Here is a 20,720-nt window from a genome sequence, read left to right on the forward strand (position 1 = left end):
TACAATGCAGTAGCCGCTGCTCCAACGCCGTACGAACAGCTATATATGGCATCGAGAAGCGCCTGTGCGAGTTTTTAGGTTTGTCTCATTCGGGGCGCCGCCAGCAAAGCAAGATTGCGATCAAGCACGGAAACTAAAATCGTGTATACATTCCTCGGACTTCTGCATGAATACTATACCCTTCCACACAACGTGTAAGTGTTCCTGAGATAAAAGGACAGATGTTCTAGAAATGACTTAGTAGTAATACGACATTTTTTATGGAAAGAGAATTTTTCGTTGTGATCTTTGACACAATTCTGAACGTACTGCACAACAGGAGAGCATGCAGAATTCATCATTGCCATCTGTGATACAAATCTGAATGCACTGAACGACAGGAGAATATGCAAAATTCTCAAGAGTGAATGGTGGCGACAGGCGAGACTGGTCAGGGACATACCTCGGACAGGATGCCGAGGAGGGAACCCACGCCATAACCAGCGTTTTTTTCATGAGTGGTGTGCGACAACCGATCAGCTCGGGGAATTCCTACGGAGCGTCGTTCGCCCAACTCTTTCCAAAGCTACAAGAGGACCACCGGGAGTATAGGAAACCTTCTAGCCCTTGGGGACGTCGTTATAGGTTTCAAGCAGGAAAGGATCTGGCGCCTTAATGCCTTGTGTCTATAGATGCTTATGCGTTTATGGATTGACTTGCTGACTTCAAATAAAATTCAGTTGTAAGTTCAGCGCAGTTCTTGTCTCTTCTTGCATGTCCTTCTGTCTAGCGCTGTTGAAAAAAGCTCGTTATGGATTACCAACTCGCCCATTCTGCAGTTCTTCCAAATCATGCTTCGGTGCTGGCTGTCAGCGACGCTGCAATCAATGGTGCTACAAAACACGTATATGCATAAAGATGTGTTGATATGAATAGTCATTCAGGCTTTCGGTCTTGGACAAGCCGAAGTGTCCAGTGCCTCTTAAACTGTTCGCGTTTTCGCTTTCATTGACTTCTGTAAGCGTCAAATGGAACACGAGCAGAACAATAAAAAAATGAAAAGCATCGCAAGCTCTTAGTTGATGGCTTTTGAGCAATAGCAACAGTTTATTCTCAGCTTTTTTTTTCAAAGGTGGTAATGAACCTAGTTTAGTTTCCCATCCAGGAGATAATACTTCTGCGTTTTCACACTCACTATTTCAGTTATCCTGTTCGCGTTGCCTCTGATTTTGACGGTACAGTAGTGGGCAAACGTCAGAGGTCCCCTCTCGTGTTCCGAATCTTGCCACTCTGCATGTGGACGTCATCATGGAGGGTGGTCACCTTCCCGTAGTTGAAGGTTTCATGTCTATTTTTATGTCGCGACGCATCGAAGTGTGTAATTGTGAGTCAATAAAGAACTGATTTCGATGCAATATAACTTCCGTTAGTACCACTAATTTGTGCCTTTAGTGGAATCACTCAATCAATGTGGCTTACTTTTTTCGGGCTGTAACATTCACTTTCGTCAAAGGTGCCAAAAGACAGCTTTTGCTATGGGTACCCGCCCATCATGCACTGCGTGGTGGTGAAATAAACATTATTATTGTTACTACGTTAATTCCCCGTTTATTATGAATGTGTGTGCACATCATGCCACATCAGAAACAAGCCACAACATGCGTTTGCATGACGCCTGACCAAAGACAAGGCCAACGACGACGGATAGAAAGCGATGCTTGGACAAGTCGGTTAAGAAATAACCCAGTTCTAAGGTTAACCCAAGCGAAACGCAAGGCGCCCGTGTATGTGCAATGCCAGTCACCGTGAAAGAGCCCCAGGGGGTCGAAATGAATCCGCAGCTCTCGTCTTTGGCGTCCCTTATAGTCATGCCCATGTCGCTTTGGGACTTTAAACCCCAAACCACAAATACCAAACACAATACCAGTTCAATACCGATACTTATGAGTTGTCCTAGACAACCCGTCAATTTAAAACGCCTGTAGTGTTGCGGTGTTAGTTATTTGCCAGCTGTCTTCTTCGTCCTTGACCTTGTCTTTGGTTGAGTTGAAAGGGAGGAGGGGAGGGGGGAAAGGCGGGCTCAACTAACTTCTGGCTTTTCGGCTTCAAGCAGCCATGGGATTAGTGACATCGAAGAGGAAAAGGGATTGGGCGTGGGGTAATCAGACCCGGAGACATGTCCGAAGCTGGCGGGCGAGACACATCTCACATCATTCTGGGTCGAGGCGATCCCTCGCTGCTCTCACGTGACTGTTGTGGGGCTCTATATGGCCACTTTTAAGCGATTTAAACTATGCGCACTCTCTTCCACTCATCTATGTGCGCGTGGGCAGCTCAACTGCGCATGACCGAACTGTTGTTCGTCAGATGTGGCATGTGATCGCTGCGGTGAAGGCTTGATAAGGGCAGCGACGTGGCGCGAGGGGGGGGGGGGGGGGGGGGTTAAAGGGGTAACTGCGGGTGCGCTGGTAAGGCGCGACCACGCATTCGGCGGCCAGCACGAGCCATCAGTACGCACACGGATGGCGGGCCGGCACTCTACGAGGATTAAGAGGGAAGATGGAAGTGGGATCTGCGAGGATGTAGACATCTAGACGCGGGCTATTCTTGAAATGAGCGTGTTATGCACAAATTCACGCAACTGTGGAGGAAGAGGAAGAGGACAACACCGAGAACATTTGTTAAAAAATTTCAACAATTAATATATTTTTCTCTTTTCAGTCATTCTACTATTTCACTTAGTTTTTTTTATCGCATATATACTTCCTTGGCATTCACCACCGTAACTTTGCCAATCCCTCCGCGTGGGTATGTGCCATGTTTACTGAGGAGGAGAAGAAGAAGAAGAACATGAACCCTTACGAGGTGTACAGCTCACTGTTGCGCCGAACCACAGCACAGATCCATCGGCTGACGCTGAACCCTGTTCGAGGAGAGGTTATCATGGACCCGGACTCCAGGCCCTCAGGCAGGGGTGCAGAGCAGCAGCTTCCACCACTGGACACTGGAGGCCTGAGGCAACGGCTGGCACCTGAGAACTGGTAGGAACCCTGCAGCTATGAGCAGCAGCAGCGCCTGACGGGCAGCAGCGAGGCTTCGCCTGTGGAGCGCATGGCCAGCTGGGAATACCAAGGAGAGACTGGTCTTCATCGGATCAGGAGAACATCTCTAGACAGTGGTGTTGGCAAAAATGAAGACACCCTCAACAACATCTTTGCCATCCTTCAAAACCCGAACAGCAGGACGGAGCATCACAAGCAAGCTTTGTCAGAGCTCATGCCTCTCACCAACGTTGGCTCACCAGAGCTCTGGGATGAGAACTTCAGAAATGTGCTGCGTTGCGTCATAGAAAACCTTGAAGAGCAAGAGGTCCCTGTAAAAGTGGCTGCTCTGCGAGCTTTGGCAGAGTTGCTGAAGAGGCAGCCTCAGCACTTCCACAACTATGCTGAGTTCATCTTGGTCAAGATCTTTGGAACTCTGAAGCAATCTCAGGGAGAGGTGTGCCGTGCTGCGGAGATGTGCTCCATGGAGGCTGCTGCCGCACTGCCTCCCGAGGAGACAATGCGCTTGCTGCACTCGCTCATTCGGGAGTCAGATGATCAAGATGCGGTCATTGCTGCCATCAAGGTGATGTCCAGGCTTGCGGAGGTGCATCCGAAAAGGATAACTGTAGAGCTCTTGCCTCAGATGATGCCAGTTTTGCTGAAGGCGTACGATCACAACGAAAGTTCTGTTCGGAAGGCGGCAGTATTCTGCATGGTGACGCTGCACGGCGTGGTTGGCTCTGAATTGATGAGGCCACACTTTGCTTCCGCTTCCCTTACAGGATGGAAGTTGAAGCTTCTAAACTTGTACATCCAGAGAGCACAGGGCAACACCAGCGGAAGCACACCAGGCTTCCCTTCGAATACGGCGTCTTCCTCAAGCAATCCCTGATGACATGAAACATCGCCTAACAAACCTACGCTCCCTGCTTTGCTGATTAACTACCGTGGCTGTGACCCTGTGCCAGTATCACTTGCTCTGTCGGTGGAAATGAACTTTCTGTCCATGGCCTCAGGCGCCTACTTCTTTTTTGTCTTATTTAGCAGACTCTGGAATTTTTTTTTGTGTCTTTGCTGCAGTGTGCGTTTGCTTCATGACATAGTGCTCCACTTCCAGGTCTCATTGGCTGCTTTCTTCAAAAGAGATATTAGTAAAGGTGCTCGTTTGCCGATTAACAAGTTTTGCAATTTTATTGCGCGAATCTGCATAAACACGCTTATTTCAAGAAGCACGCGTCTGTCTCGTCTTTATACGCTCGCTGGGGCCACGGAGCGGCACATTTCGCCTGTGGTACCCGCCTGCGCGAGACATTGGTTACTAAAAAACCAATTTCACAACGGCCGGGACGTGCTCTTTCGCTTGGCGAACAGGCGACGACCACTCCGGGCAGGGCTGCTGTTATGAGCTGGACGGTACCGGCGCGATAGCGTAGCGGTAGGCGGAGAAGAATGTAAAAGGGAGAGGGGTATAATTAGTATGGCCACACTGGGTTTTAGTTCACAGTCTGGCAACACTGGGAGTTGCTCAGTCTGGCAACACTGCAGTATGTCAACACTGGCAGAGCAGACGACCGGTACGACTCACGAAATCCTACTGGCCCGCCGCACGTGGTCGGCGTGCGCTCGGTAGCGTACGCGACCGCGGGGTGGGGTCCGCGCGGTTTTGAACTATGTGAACCGCGGTTAAATGAGGGATACGTATTTATTTTCCCTATTAAAACCCCACAACGCACACGCACGCACTCACACACGCACACACGCAAAAGAAAGAGTACGCAGCACTCGGGCTTTTGGCGAGTATCACGTGTTACGTTCGTGTTGGCACGGTACGCGTTCAAGTACGCGATCTAGACTGACCTCCTTTTTCCCAACTTTCTCTGAAGGGTTGCCATTTCGGCTTTAGCACTAGCACAGCAAGCTCACAACACCGACAGAGACAACCGACACGATCGATCATGCAAAAATTTTGTCGGTGACGAAAATGCGCTGTGAACGCTCTATCCATGCACACATATACCTCTGAAAACATATGAAAACATATACCTCTGTGGGATCGCGTTTTACAGATTCACATTATTTGCTGCCACTTCTCGCCACAGACACAACATGCCGTCGCCTAGACGTGTTCATTGCTGATGGCCAAGGAGATAGCTGGAAGAAACGCGGCACATAAAAAGCGAGACGACCGGTGGCACCTCCGGGGAGCGCGGCGCTGCTTACCCGCTAAATAATGGCAAAGTCACCAAGGTACTTACGTGTCGTAATAGATAAGCAGGGCGCCAACATGTTCCCCTTTGTCACAGACATTGGCGACAGAGGAACAGTCCGCCTTCTTCAAAGTAGATTCTGTAAAGACGTTCGTCTGTTAGCGCGATTTTGACAGAATCGAAAGTCACGCCATCGCCACAGATTCCGTCTGATAGTCTCTGGTGCCCTTAGAGAATGTAAAAATTAAGTTCTCAGCCTCCAAGACGCGATTAGTCCCCACGAAACAGCGCGAATTTCGGCACAAGCTACGAACACCCATTCCTTCATACGCGACGAGGTATGCGTAGTCCTTTTCGATTAGATTGGATTGGATTGGATGTGGGCAGGGACATCGCAAAACAACACGTTCCGGGCAGCGTTTACAACTACAATGCAGTAGCCGCTGCGCGAACGCCGTACAAACAGCTCAATATGGCATCGAGAAGCGCCTGTGCGAGTTTTTAGGTTTGTCTCATTCGGGGCGGCGCCATCAAAGCAAGATTACGATCAAGCACGGAAACTAAAATCGTGTATACATTCCTCGGACTTCTGCATGAATACTATACCCTTCCACACAACGTGTAAGTGTTCCTGAGATAAAAGGACAGAAGTTCTAGAAAAGATTTAGTAGTAATACCACATTTTTTATGGAACAAGAATTTTTCGTTGTCATCTTTGACACAATTCTGAGCGTACTGCACAACAGGAGAGCATGCAGAATTCATCATTGCCATCTGAGATACAAATCTGAATGCACTGAACGACAGGAGAATATGCAAAATTCTCAAGAGTGAATGGTGGCGACAGGCGAGACTGTTCAGGGACATACTTCGGACAAGATGCCGAGTAGGGAAGCCCCGCCATAACCAGCGTTTTTTTCATGAGTGGTGTGGGACAACCGATCAGCTCGGGGAATTCCTACGGAGCGTTGTTTGCCCAACTCTTTCCAAAGCTACAAGAGGACCAACGGGAGTATGGGAAACCTTCTAGCCCTTTGGGACGTCGTTATAGGTTTCAAGCAGGAAAGGATCTGGCGCCTTAGTGCCTTGGGTCTATAGATGCTTATGCGTTTATAGATTGACTTGCCTGATTAGAATAAAATTCAGTTGTAAGTTCAGCGCAGTACTTGTCTCTTCTTGCATGTCCTGCTGTCTAGCGCTGTTGAAAAAAAATGGCTGAGGCTTAACTTGGTTAAGCCTGGAGAATGCGAAGCATCATCGTGTCGCGTAATTTGGAGGCGCACAACCACAGCGACGGCGCGAGGTGGGCCCCCGTTTCTCTACTGTCGTGACGTCATCGTGTCACGTGGTGTGACGTCATGTATCACGTGATTTGGAGGCGCATAACCACGGTGAAGGGCTGAAGTGGTAGCTAAAGTAGTATGCTTCGCATAAAAGCTCGTTATGGATTACCAACACGCCCATTCTGCAGTTCTACAAAGTCATGCTTCGGTGCTGGCTGTCAGCGACGCTGCAATCAATGGTGCTACAAAACACGCATATGCATAAGGATGTGTCGATATGAATAGTCATTCAGGCTCTCGGTCTTGGACAAGCCGAAGTGTCCAGAGACCCTTAAACTGTTCGCGTTTTCGCTTTCATTGACTTCTGTAAGCGTCAAATGTTACATGGGCAGAAAAATAAAATCATGAAAAGCATCACAACTTCTTAGTTGATGGTAATTGAGCAATAGCAACAGTTTATTCTTAGTTTTTTTTTCAAAGGCGGTAATGAACCCCGTTAAGTTTCCCATCCAGGAGATAATACTTCTGCGTTTTCACACTCACTATTTCAGTTATCCTGTTCGCGTTGCCTCTGATGTTGACGGTTCAGTAGTGGGCAAACGTCAGAGGTCCCCTCTCGTGTTCCGAATCTTGCCACTCTGCATGTGGACGTCATCATGGAGGGTGGTCACCTACCCGTAGTTCAAGGTTTCATGTCTATTTTTATGTCGCGACGCATCGAAGTGTGTAATTGTGAGTCAGTAAAGCACTGATTTCGATGCAATATAACTTCCGTTAGAACCACTAATTTGTGCCTTTAGTGGAATCAGTCAATCAATGTGGCATACTTTTTTCGGGGTGTAACATTCACTTTCGTCAAAGCTGCCAAAAGACAGCTTTTGCTATGGGCACCCGGCCATCATGTACTGCGTGATGGTGAAATAAACATTATTATTGTTACTACGTTAATTTCCCGTTTATTATGAAGGTGCCTGCACATCATGCCACATCACAAACAAGCCACATCATGCGTTTGCATGACGCCTGACCAAAGACAAGGCCAACGACGACGGATAGAAAGCGATGCTTGGACAAATCGGTTAAGAAATAACCCAGTTCTAAGGTTAACCCAAGCGAAACGCAAGGCGGCCGTGTATGTGCAATGCCAGTCACCGTGAAAGAGCCCGAGGGGGTCGAAATGAATCCGCAGCTCTCGTCTATGGCGTCCCTTATAGTCATGCCCATGTCGCTTTGGGACTTTAAACCCCAAACCACAAATACCAAACACAATACCACTTCAATATCGATACTTATGAGTTGTCCTAGACAAAGTTCCCGTCAATTTAAAACGCCTGTAGGGTTACGGTGTCAGTTATTTGCCAGCTGTCTTCGTCGTCCTTGACCTTGTCTTTGGTAGAGTTGAAAGGGAGGAGGGGAGGGGGGAAAGGCGGGCTAAACTAACTTCTGGCTTTTCCGCTTCAAGAAGCCATGGGATTAGTGACATCGAAGAGGGAAAGGGATTGGGGGTCGGGCAATCAGACCCGGAGACATGTCCGAACCTGGCGGGCGAGACACATCTCACATCATTCTGGGTCGGGGCGATCCCTCGCTGCTCTCACGTGACTCTTGTGGGGCTCTATACGGCCACTTTTAAGCCATTTAAACTATGCGCACTCTCTTCCACTCATCTAGGTGCGCGTGGGCAGCTCAGCTGCGCATGACCGAACTGTTGTTCGTCAGATGTGGCATGTGTTCGCTCCGATGAAGGCTTGATAAGGGCAGCGAAGTGGCGCGAGAAGGGGGGGGGGGGTTAAAGGGGTAACTGCGGGTGTGCTGCTAAGGCGCGGCCACGCATTCGGCGGCCAGCACGAGCCATCAGGACGCACACGGTTGGCGGGCCGGCACTCTACGAGGATTAAGAGCGAAGATGGAAGTGGCATCTGCAAGGATGTAGACATGTAGACATGTAGACGTGTGCTATTCTTGAAATGAGCTTGTTATGCACAGATTTACGCAACTGTGGAGGAAAAGGAAGAGGACAACACCGAGAACATTTGTTAAAACATTTCAACGATTAATATATTTTTCTGTTTTCAGTCATTCTACTATTTTACTTAGTTTTTTTTATCGCACATATACCTCCTTGGCATTCACCACCGTAACTTAGCCAATCCCTCCGCGTGGGTATGTGAAATGTTTACTGAGGAGAAGAAGAAGAACAACATGAACTCTGATGAGGTGTACAGCTCACTGCTGCGCGGAGCCACAGCCCAGATCCATCGGCTGGCGCTGGACCCTGTTCGAGGAGACGTTGGCATGGACCCGGACTCCAGCCCCTCAGGCAAGGGTGCAGAGCAGCAGCTTCCACCACTGGACACTGGAGGCCTGAGGCAACGGCTGGCACGTGAGAACTGGAAGGAACCCGCAGCTATGAGCAGCAGCAGCGCCTGACGGGCAGCCGCGAGGCTTCGCCTGTCAAGCGCATGGCCAGCTCGGAATACGAAGGGGAGACTGGTCTTCATCGGATCAGGAGAACATCTCAAGACGGTGGTGTTGCCAAAGGTGAGGACACCCTCAACAACATCTTTGCCATCCTTCAAAACCCGAACAGCAGGACGGAGCATCACAAGCAAGCTTTGTCAGAGCTCATGCCTCTCACCAACGTTGGCTCACCAGAGCTCTGGGATGAGAACTTCAGAAATGTGCTGCGTTGCGTCATAGAAAACCTTGAAGAGCAAGAGGTCCCTGTAAAAGTGGCTGCTCTGCGAGCTTTGGCAGAGTTGCTGAAGAGGCAGCCTCAGCACTTCCACAACTATGCTGAGTTCATCTTGGTCAAGATCTTTGGAACTCTGAAGCAATCTCAGGGAGAGGTGTGCCGTGCTGCGGAGATGTGCTCCATGGAGGCTGCTGCCGCACTGCCTCCCGAGGAGACAATGCGCTTGCTGCACTCGCTCATTCGGGAGTCAGATGATCAAGATGCGGTCATTGCTGCCATCAAGGTGATGTCCAGGCTTGCGGAGGTGCATCCGAAAAGGATAACTGTAGAGCTCTTGCCTCAGATGATGCCAGTTTTGCTGAAGGCGTACGATCACAACGAAAGTTCTGTTCGGAAGGCGGCAGTATTCTGCATGGTGACGCTGCATGGCGTGGTTGGCTCTGAATTGATGAGGCCACACTTGGCTTCCCTTACAGGATGCAAGTTGAAGCTTCTGAACTTCTATATCCAGAGAGCACAGGGCAACAGCAGCGGAAGCACACCAGGCTCCCCTTCGAACACGGCGTCTTCCTCAAGCAATCCCTGATGACATGAAACATCGCCTAACAAACCCACGCTCCCTGCTTTGCCGATTAACTACCATGGCTGTGACCCTGTGCCAGTATCACTTGCTGTGTCGGTGGAAATGAACTTTCTGTCCATGGCCTCAGGCGCCTACTTTTTTTTCTGTCTTCTTTAGCAGACTCTGGCATTTTTTGTCTTTGCTGCAGTGTGCGTCTTCTTCATGACATAGTGCTCCACTTCCAGGTCTCATTGGCTGCTTTCTTCAAAAGAGATATTGGTAAAGGTGCTCCTTTGCCGATTAACAAGTTTTACAATTTTATTGCGTGAATGTGCATAAACACGCTTATTTCAAGAAGCACGCGTCTGTCTCGTCTTTGTACGCTCGCTCGTCTTTATACATTTCGCCTGTGGTACCTGCATGCGCGAGACATTGGTTACTAAAAAACCAATTTCACAACCGCCGGGACGTGCTCTTTCGCTTGGCGAACAGGCGACGGCCACTCCGGGCAGGGATCTGCTATGAGCTGGACGGTTCCGGCGCGATAGCGCAGCGGTGGGCGGATAAAAATGTAAAAGGGAGAGGGGTATAACTAGTATGGCCACACTGGGTTTTAGTTCACAGTCTGGCAACACTGAGAGTTGCGCAGTCTGGCAACACTGTATTATGGCAACACTGGCATAGCAGACGACAGGGTACGACTCACGAAATCCTACTGGCCCGCCGTGATCGGCGTGCGCTCGGTAGCGTACGCGACCTCGGGGTGGGGTCCGCGCGGTTTTGAACTGTGTCAGCCGCGGTTAAACGGGGGTTACGTATTTATTTCCCCTATTAAAACCCCACAGCGCACACGCACGCACACACACACAGATACACGCAAAAGAAAGAGTACGCAGCACTCGGGCTTTTGGCGAGTATCACCTGTTACGTTCGCGTTGGCACGGTACGCGTTCAAGTACGCGATCTAGACTGACCCCCTTTTTCCCAACTTTCTCTGAAGGGTTGCCATTTCGGCTTCAGCGCTAGCACAGCAAGCTCACAATACCGACAGAGACAACCGACACGATCGATCATGCAAAAATTTTGTCGGAGACTAAAATGCGCTATGAACGCTCTATCCATGCACACGGCCGTATCTCTTCGAAAACATATACCTCTGTGGGATCGCGTTTTACAGATTCACATCAAGCCCAGCTTTCCGGGACAAGGGCGTTTAGTTCGGCAGACTGCCACCACGGGCCGCTTCACCGTGAACTCCTCCTCTCTCTTTTTTTTTCCCCTTTCCTGCCTCGCATAGCCGCTCGCGGGCAGACGGGAGGAAACACCGCGGGGGGGCGGTCGGGTGAACCTTTGTTCGGAATACCTTCAACATTGTGGGAGGAGGGGGAGCAGGAAGGGCTCTGCGGGGAAAGAAAAGTACCAATGCGGCGTGAAGCCTTCTCTGCGCCTGACAAACGCATGCTCAGTAGTCGGATACTGAGAAGGGCGCCTTGTGGGACAAGAAAGATGGGACAGAAAAGGCAAGATGGTTGACGGGCTTGTTGCATCGCTTGAGCGGGCGAGGATGCTTTCCGCGATTTTTTCTTACGAGTTGTAAGGTCTCCAAAAGGTGCTTGCAGGATTTTGAGGAAAGAAAAAACTATACATCCCGGTAGAAACATGACGCAGTGGTACACAGTGTGCCGTGTCTCTCCGGCGCCGTATTTTTCGCCACACACGCGCTATGCTACACATACGCACGCACACCCGCACGAACGCAAGCTGGAGCACCGAAAGCACACGTAGCGTGCGTCTGCATATCTGTGCCGTGTCATGTGGCCGATTGAGTAAATATCGCACTGGCAATATGCGCTGAATTTTGAGAAAACAACTATAATCGCAAAATCAAGGAAAAAGTACGTAAGAGAAATGTTGTTAGCCTTCTTTATGGTGACAGCGACTAAGGGATAAGTGAGCACGCTGTCTGTCTCATCGACCAAGTAAAATTATAGTAACAGAAATCAGAGAGTGAAGGAAAACGAGGAATTCGTTTCCTACACTCCGGCCATGCGATGAGGTGATATATTTTGTTTTTGTGCAATGCTGTTCACCTGTGGCCATGAATGTATTGTTCAAGCGTGTATCAATACAGGCATGCATTTCGAGGCTACACCTTCGACTTGACGCAAGAAGTCACCCGAAAAAAAAAAGTACTTCTGGAATAATTTCAAGTTTCATCGTGTTTCTAACCTCTTTTAAGTGCGCAACCATAAAAGTGTGTGGCTTTGTGAACAGCTCGACTATAACCATAAGTCACCAGTGCATGTCTCTAGGAGTCACTTGCAAGAATTAGCGCTCTACCCTGAGCGGCGGGATGCGACTGCATCATGGCAGAAAAGCAACACGAAAAGTCTAGAAACGGAGCCAACAGACAGAAACACTAAATGGATGGCCTAGGCTGTACAGTAAAACGGAGTTGTCGACATGAATGGGAACAGAGGAGAAATTAGTAGTCCGAAGAGGCGCACTTTCGCCTGGCTCCGCAAACGCCACGACAAAGCGACAGCGGGCCGGGACATCTGTCGCGGTGAAGAGGCGCCGAGATCACCTTCGCAAACAGCGACCGAGAGCTGAGAAGCGACGTTCATTTCATGCAGTAGCGTTTCCAGCATGTAGTCTAGCCAAGCCATCACCACACGCCCTTGGACACTTGGTCATAGAAGACAGAACACTAAATGATGTTCCTCTTGAAGTTTCCCTCACGCGGAAGGCGTCCGGGGCGACAGCGCGTAATGCAAGCGCAACGAAACAAATTCATAAAGGTTTCTGTAGTCACAACGCTCGATATACAGGGTGTCCCAGCTAACTTGGACCTAAATTTATAAAAAACTAAGCGTTCTTCAGAACTGAAATCGCGTGGATGTTATTGAGGTGTATCTAAAGTTAGAGTACCATTTTTTCCCTCCTCCTATTTGAATAATCAGTCGAGATAAATAAATTAACTTTTTAAATATAGCTTGAAACGTTCAGGCGTCAATAGGAAGGTTGTGGAGTTCCGCAAATATCGTCCAACCCAAGCACTTCCATCGAGATAGACCTAGCGTGGCCATTTTTTTTCGGGAAAAACGAAAGCCCGCGAATTTTAAAATATACCACGTGACAGCTCGCTCTTGCGCCCGGATGCGCCGCGATTACAGCGCTCTTATCCGTGCTTCGTTAGAAACATCACCCGCTTCGGGCCTTTCGTGCTGCCCAAGACAGGGCTTCGCGATGTGCTTGGTTCCAAGATAAGCGCCAGTGGGTACGGGCGGCGGAAAGAAAGCGCGGCTCCTGTTTTTCAGCGTAATTCACACGACGTTATCAGGCTTGTTATATGCGTCTTTGCTTGTTGGGATCTTGCTCCCAAATACAAACTCATGAGATTGTCATCGTTCTTCCGCAAGCATTCTGCTAACGTGAGTGTGCAGTTATTACCCTCAGAAACGGGAGCCGCGCTTTCTTTCAACTCCCGCCCGAACCCTCTGGCGCTTATCTTGGAACCAAGCACATAGCGAAGCCCTGCCTTTCGGCAGCACAAAAGGGCCGAAGCGGGTGATGTTTCTTACAAAGCACTGATGAGAGCGCTGTAATCGCGGCGCATCCGGGCGCACGGAGCGCTCTGTCACGTGGTATTTTTTAAACTCCGCGGGCTTTCGTTTTTCCTTAATAAAAACGGCCACGCTAAGTCTATCTCGTCGGAAGTGCCTGGGTTGGATCTTATTCGTGGAGCTCCACAACCTTCCTATTGACGCCTGAACGTTTCAAGCTATATTTAAAAAGTTAATTTATTTATCGCGACTAATTATTCAAATAGGAGAACCGAAAAAATGGTACTGTAACTTTAGATAAACATCAACAATATCCACGCGATTTCAGTTCTGAAGAACGCTTAGTTTTTTTATAAACCTTGGTCCAAGTTAGCTGGGACACCCTGTATATACATTGCTACAAAACACGGCACACTACCCATGCATTAATGCAATGTGGTAGTCCAGGTGTAGCACGGATTGGAACAGTTTCTAATGCAAGAGCATTATACTCCTGCCATACTGGAGCGTTTAGTGCCACTTTCAACAAGTGACATTTGCTTAAAGTGTCATTTGCGCACTGTCACACGATGAGCTTTAGTGACACTCGCTGCAGAACGCACTTTCCTCGCTGTGAGTTTGGTGGGCTCCCTCAACTTGGTCCGGCAAGGCGAGAGGGTAGCCTGAACAGCAGTTATCCGGCATTCAAAAATTTGCTCTGAGAATTAAAAATCTCCATCTTATTTTCATGATTGCGCATTTTAATGAAAGCTTGTTTTAATTCATATGCAAATAAAGACAATGCGCACACTTGAACAGCTACTCTCGCTTTGCTGACGGCGACCCCCTTCCGCGGTAGGCCTGATGAGTCCACTGGGTGTGTGTACGCAATTTCGGTGATTGGGGAGAGCGAATTCTCAAGTTTCAGCGAACCCAAATGTACAGTGAGTGTAGTTTTGCCACAGGTGACCTGAAATCGACTGTCGCTTACATTACAGGGCGCGCATGCACTGAACGGGATGCGCCGTTGGGACTCGGACTGCCGCTCCTCCCTCTAGACACCTCCCCAGAGGCTGAAGAGGAAGCCGCCATTGCACTTGCTATCACCCGCACGGAAGCCCGGTATATTATAAGTGACTCTAAAACTGCGATTCTAAATTTTCCTCGAGGCCGAGTCCACCTCCCTGCTTTTGACATACTGGACTCGCCCGATGCACCCCCACCCCTCCAAGTGGAGCTGATATGGGTGCCTGCGCACTCTGGGAATCCCGGAAACGAGGCCGCCAACCTTTTATCCCGAGGTTCTTAAAACCAGGCTCAGGTGGCCTCGGATCGGGGATTCACGAAGGAGCGCATGCACTCATTCAGTGAGCTGACGCAGGCATACAGAGCTCACGCAAGCTCTACCCCCCGCCCCACCCCTCCCTAGATAGCAAGCGCGCAACACTCTGGCGCAGACTTCAGACACACACTCTCCCCTTACCCCAGCCCACTATCATCCCTCCTTCCCCACTCCTGCATGCGCCCTATGCTCAGAACCCTTCGCTTCTGCCCTCCACATCATTTCACTCTGCCCGGCGGACCCTTCCCCGCGGGACCTAGAGAACCTCAAGACCTGGGAGGACTGGGAGACCCTGCTGCGCTCGGAGGACCCGGCCGTGCCGACCATCGCCACCGGCCGGGCTGCCAGCGTTATGAACCTTAGGAACATAAACACTTGAGTGTAGTGGGGTCGTGCCCCGAATTCCTCTTGCAATATAGTTTTCCTCTCTCTCTAGGCCCCGCGGGTGAGGGTCCGCCAGGCAGACGGAGAGTATGTGGAGGGAAGAGGCGAAAGGTTTTGGGCACAGGGTGTAGGCAGGAGGGGGGTAGGAGGGATGATAGTGGTCAGGGGTGAGTAAGAGTGTGTTCGATGCAACGCCCGCCGCGTATATCTCCGGCAGATGCGCGTGCTGTGACGCGTTGAACTCTCTCTACGTTCGCCGCATGACCAGTACTCGCCACGAGCCGAAGAAGAGGAAGTGGCAGCATCACGTGCTAAAGAAACGTTACGATGTATTCATTATTGTCGCATACGGGTAACGAAACAGCTAATTTCGAACAATAATAGTTCGCTTAATGGAAACTGTTAAAGTAGCTTAATTCTGATTTTTGCATTTGAGCAAGGTAAGGGGGCCGCGCGCACGCAGCCCCCACTACCAAAAATTACATGCTCCATCTGCCTCGATTGAAGCAGTGGCAGGCGTCAGCGTGGGCCCAGTGCAATGCCCACGCCTCTTCCTGGAGGCTCCTCCGTCATGACCAAGGATACCTCAGCACCCGGTAAAAATGCCGACCAGCTGCAATGCCCGGCAAGCCCATTAACTGCGACCACCATATCGTTGCCAGTGAGTTCTGTGTTATAAATAAATATGAAACCCGACAACAAAGAGCTTAAGCACCAATTTCAAGCTCTTTAGCTATTAAAAGTCATTTAACGTTGGAACTTAATTTACTGCACTGCTTGCGGAGCCTCAAACAGAAATTAAGTCGTTTAAACGTACCCGAAAGACTTTAATATGTCTGCATTCTTAAAGCAGCCATGGCGCCACCATTTTTGTCTTCTTCCTCCTTTCTTTATATTTTTGCTTGGTTAATGATGGAACGGTAATAAAAGAAGGCAAAGCTGGCCCCTCTACTAATCGTACAGCCATCGCGAAAAGCGTCAGAGGCGGCTGCACCTTTTTCATGATTGGAACTATTTAATTAATTCTCATTGGTGTAGTTGACATGAGCGAAACGGAATCGGACAGATTCTTTGTTGGCATGCAGTAATCAGTAATTACAGGCTTTCCTCCATGCTTCGCTACATTGCTGAAATACGCATTCATTGCGCACGCCAAAAGCTGCCGAGCCGCACGCTGGCTGTGTTGGAAATTCTTTCATATTGATGTTCATATTTCCACGCGGTGGTGACAGTGCCGTGAATAGATGAGCAGGCTGATGCAACACTGAAATTAAATCTTTATTGAGCTGACTTGCGCCCACAAAGAATTGAACAACTCGACGACAGCAACAAGTGTGCTCCTTAGAAAAAACAGCGCTAAGACGAATGACATCGAAGAACAGAATGTCTGCCGCTCTCGGCCGCGTTCAATTCAAAGCTGAGAAAGCACTTTCGAGACACGGTGCTCAAAGCAACAACCACCACAATCTCGAACAACGTAGAATCAGTTGAGCATGGCTGCGATCATTCGAGAGAAACCTGGCCGCATCCCGAGTTTCAAACAAAGTGATAAAGGCGCGTTCCGTCAGTTTTGAACATATCAACAAACATTCCAGGCATTAGTCCCCTCTTAAAGAAGCATCGACCCGATGTTTAAAAGGAAAACTGAATATAGCCAAATTAAACATGAAAATGGAAAGACTACTGTACATCAGCGAGCGTAGTAAGAGAACAAAACTAAAACTAAAAATTCAAAAAGTATAGCGTCCATTAGCGCGCGTGATAGGGTTCCAGGCGCGCGAGAGAGACAAAACGTTTATTCACTACTCCTAGACTGTTGAGAGTCTTCTTGGGTGGAGTCTAGGACTCCTGCGGAGGCTGCGGTAGCTCGGGCCCGTTCGACCAGTGAAAGCTGATTTCCGGGCTCCTAGCTAAACACCGCTGACTCCCAGTGCTCCGGCGTGGCATTGTGTATGACTGACACTTCTGGGTTGTGTTGGCATCCCCATGTGGTGTGGTTTGTGCACCCACAACTGCACCGAGGCAGGAGGAAAGCAAGGGCTCAGGCGTTATAAAAGTGCATCGCTGGCAAGAAATAATACGACTTCGTAGACGCAGCCAGCTACCCAAGCCACAGAGCCACGGTGGCAGCGGCTATCGACTACGTTCACAAGGAGTTGGCCACCGTCACCGTAAGGCATTGTACCTCTACTGATGTACAGGCGACTGCGACTGCTTTCGCAGTAGCCGAAAGCAACACAAGAGGAGAATCCTTCGTAATCATCTCGGACTCGCAGACAGCCTGTCGGAATTTCCTGAGAGGCAGAACAGGCAAGAAAGCTATTTGCGTTCTAAGCCAAGGCGGCTGAAGCCAAGTAAAACATTCCATCATGCGGGCATCAGGACACGCAGGCCTGGCCGGGAACCACGCAGCGGACGCTATCGCTCGAGGACACACTAACGGAGCGACGGCTGATGCTTAGGGATTCGAGCCAGTTACCCAGACGTACGGCGATATACTGGAGCACCTTAGGGGATTAAGGAGGGTCTATCCCCCATTCGATAGCCAACTAACTAAACAGCAATATCTAAGTTGGAGACAGCTCCAAATAAACACATATAAATGCTTATTTATCCTAAATGATACACCCCACTACATACAGATCCGCATGACCATGGTGCAGAAAGACAGGGGCACGACATGCACCACTCCTTGGTGTGAACGGTGCCGCTGGGATGCTGCTGCTCCGTGGGGGCCAGTTCATAGTCTTCTCCAAGTCGATGAACGATCTTGTACGAGCCAAAATAGCGGCTCAAATGTTTTTCACTCAGTCCACGACGTCGAGTGGGCGTCCATACCCAGGAAGCGTGGTCGTGGCCTCACTCCCGTGGATGAGACTAAATGGTGTCATCTGGGTGGCCCCCTGCACTGCTGAGTTGTAGGCGAAGACGACGCAGGGAAGAATGGCATCCCAGGTCATGTGTTCGGCGTCGGCATACATGGTGAGCATGTTGGCGATAGTTTTGTTTAAGTGTTCTGCTATCCGATTAGTTTGCGTGTGGTACGCAGCCGTCTTCCGGTGGCTCGTTTCTCTCTGTACTGCAGGATTGCTTGGGAGCTCGGCAGCAAAGCAGTTCCTCTGTCCGGGATGGCAACTTAGCGCTCTGAAGGAGGTCATTTTCAACGAAGAACTTAGCAGCTTCTGCAGCGCTACCACGGGGCAGCGCTTATGCTTCGGCATAGCCGGTAAATTGGCCGGTTGGTATTATTATCTACTTGTTACCGGATGTCGCTGCACGGAGGGGGCCAAGGAGATCCATGCCGATCTGCTGGAAAGGTCGCTTGGTGGTCTATTTGGCTGGAGAAACCCTGCAGGTCTCGTTGACTCTGTTTGGCGGTGTTGATAACACGCTGACGTCACCTGGGATTTTAGGACCACTGCTGCTGGTAAACGCGTACATGGTCTTATACATGAGTCATATGCATAATACTTTCGCATTATCCACGTTTGGACGCTCCGGACGTAGAGAAGACTCGCCTCCAGGTACCCGAAGAAGCGCTGTAGCCCAGTCTGAGCGTTGGTGCTGTTCCAAGTCGCTGGTGCTTATCGTTCCGAAAAAGGCGCCCTTATTATCCTCTTCCGACGGCTTGTCGACAGGGACTCGCGACAGTCAATCTCCATCCGTGTGCTTGCGTCCGGATTTGTAGGAGGCACTGACGTCAAACTAATGGAGGTGCACGCTTCACCGAGACGGACGGCCGGAGGGGGACCTTCAGACTGACAAGCCAGCACAGTGCGTGGTGATCGCTGACAACCTTGAACGGCCGCCCGTACAGGTAGGGGAGGAATTTCGATGTAGCCTAGATGATGGCGGGGCACTATTCGGTCGTTGAATGGTTAGCTTCGGCCTTCGACAGGGAAGGGTTAAGCGTACGCGATTGCTTTCTGCAGCCTGTCGCTTTTATGAACGAGGACGGCGCCAACTTCTCTCGGCCTCTCTCGCCAACTTCGATTAGCCAGTAGTCGATCATGAGGTCCAACGACCAGAACGGCTATGACGGCGTGGCATGATCAGTCGAGGGTATACCGTCGATCCTTGGGAGGAGGTAGATGTCTTTCTTAGTTAGGCTGTTAGCCTTACCATGTTAATAAACTAATTTACCACTTGAACTATAGCTTGCGTTCAGGATAGTTCGTTGTATACCGATGGGAGAATTTGCGGGTGCTGCATCGGGTCGATGTTTCGAATGTTTATTGATGTTGAAAACTGCCGTCACGCGCATTCATCACTTTGTTTGAAACTCGAGATGCGACCAGGTTTATCTCGAATGATCGCAGCCATGCTCAACTGATTCCATGTTGTTCGAGATTGTGGTGGTTGCTGCTTTGAGCACCGTGTCTCGAAAGTTATTTGTCAGCTTTAAATTGAGCGCGGCCGAGAGCGGCAGACATTCTGTTCTACGATGACTGCCGAGCACGCTTGTTGCTGTCGCCGAGTTGTTCAACTCTTTGTGGGCGCATGTCAGCTTAATACAGATTTCATTTCAGTGATGCATCAGCCTGCTCGTCTGATCACGGCATTGTCACCACCGCGTGGAAATATGAACATCAATATGAAAGAATTTCTAACAAACAACCAGCGTGCGGCTGGTCATGTGCATTTATGCTTCTGGCAGTCCCCTGTACGCACTGCTGATAACTCGATACTTCCAGGCACTTTAGCAGAAAACAATTCAAGTAGATTTTAACATAAAATCGTTATCAAAGTCTACAATATGTTTTTTTTTCTGTTTTATGGCGTTCAACGTACCAAAGCGACTCACTCAGTCTATGAGGGACACCGTAGTGGAACTCTGAAGGCTCCGGATAATTTCGGCCGGCTGAGGTTCTTTAATGTGCATTCACATCGCACGGGCCCCGAACATTTCGCCTCTATAAAAATGCCACCGCCGTGGCCGAGATCAAATTCTCATCGTTCGGATGAGCAGCCGAGCGCCATAAACACTGAGCCACCGCGGCGGATTTTGCTCTATAAAAGAGGCTCGGGGTTTAAGGAATCAGAAGCTTGGCGATAAACACCACCACTTCTCGATCAAACAGTGGTCGTGCAAATACGCTCGCAACATTTAGACTGAGAGTCCATTCGGAATAGAAACATAAATGGCGCGTTCACACTTGGGCATTTCGGCGGCGACGGCCAGCGGAATCCGCCGCGTCCGAAATGCTGCCTCGTTCACACTTGCCGGCCACCACGTCTCCGCTCGTCGTCTGCTCGCGGCGTACAGAGATATGGCAAGAGGTTAACCGATGCTGACTATATGCGATAACCATGTGCACGCTTACGTACGTCAAAATGCAGCTATTAAGCCATTTCTAACACTCTCACTTTTAGAACAGAAGCGCGACGACGTTCAGCCTAGTGGCGTCATCTGGTGGTTAAGACGGGAACCATTGCTGTCAACAAACCGACGAAGCTTAAAGGGCGCAGAATCGTCGCTCTAAAGAAAAAACTAATGCAAATTCATTAATCGTACGTTTTCTTATGGGTTAGATGAGACGAGGCGACAGACCGGTGGCCCATTTATGGGTGGCAAGAATTAAATCGCAACAAGACGGCACAAAGCCAAAAAACGACAGGACAGACGCTAACTTGCATTGGCCATTTATGGCCAATGAACGCGCTGAAGAAGGCAATAAC

The 20,720-nt window shown here is 49.7% G+C and overlaps 2 protein-coding genes and 1 non-coding gene across 3 annotated transcripts; 2 read left to right on the top strand and 1 right to left on the bottom strand.

Annotated features, from left to right (window-relative positions):
* Nucleotides 1-2,829: 2,829 nt before the first annotated feature.
* LOC149352964 (CLIP-associating protein 2-like) lies at nucleotides 2,830-3,915 on the top strand. The gene is made up of 2 exons (XM_089575743.1): nucleotides 2,830-3,020; nucleotides 3,138-3,915. Exons 1-2 carry the CDS (start codon nucleotides 2,830-2,832, stop codon nucleotides 3,913-3,915), a joined length of 969 nt encoding a protein of 322 aa, XP_089431869.1.
* A 5,060-nt stretch (nucleotides 3,916-8,975) lies between these two features.
* Nucleotides 8,976-9,794, top strand: LOC149352965 (CLIP-associating protein 2-like). Its single transcript, XM_089575745.1, has one exon. It carries the CDS (start codon nucleotides 8,976-8,978, stop codon nucleotides 9,792-9,794), a length of 819 nt encoding a protein of 272 aa, XP_089431871.1.
* A 5,690-nt stretch (nucleotides 9,795-15,484) lies between these two features.
* On the bottom strand, nucleotides 15,485-15,645 carry LOC149352966 (U1 spliceosomal RNA). Its single transcript, XR_016291973.1, has one exon. It is a non-coding gene; the product is annotated as a U1 spliceosomal RNA (small nuclear RNA).
* Nucleotides 15,646-20,720: the final 5,075 nt, after the last annotated feature.

Source organism: Amblyomma mixtum, chromosome 3, assembly GCF_055824585.1.
Source record: "Amblyomma mixtum isolate Tamu chromosome 3, ASM5582458v1, whole genome shotgun sequence".
NCBI classification, from domain to species: Eukaryota; Metazoa; Arthropoda; class Arachnida; order Ixodida; family Ixodidae; genus Amblyomma; species Amblyomma mixtum.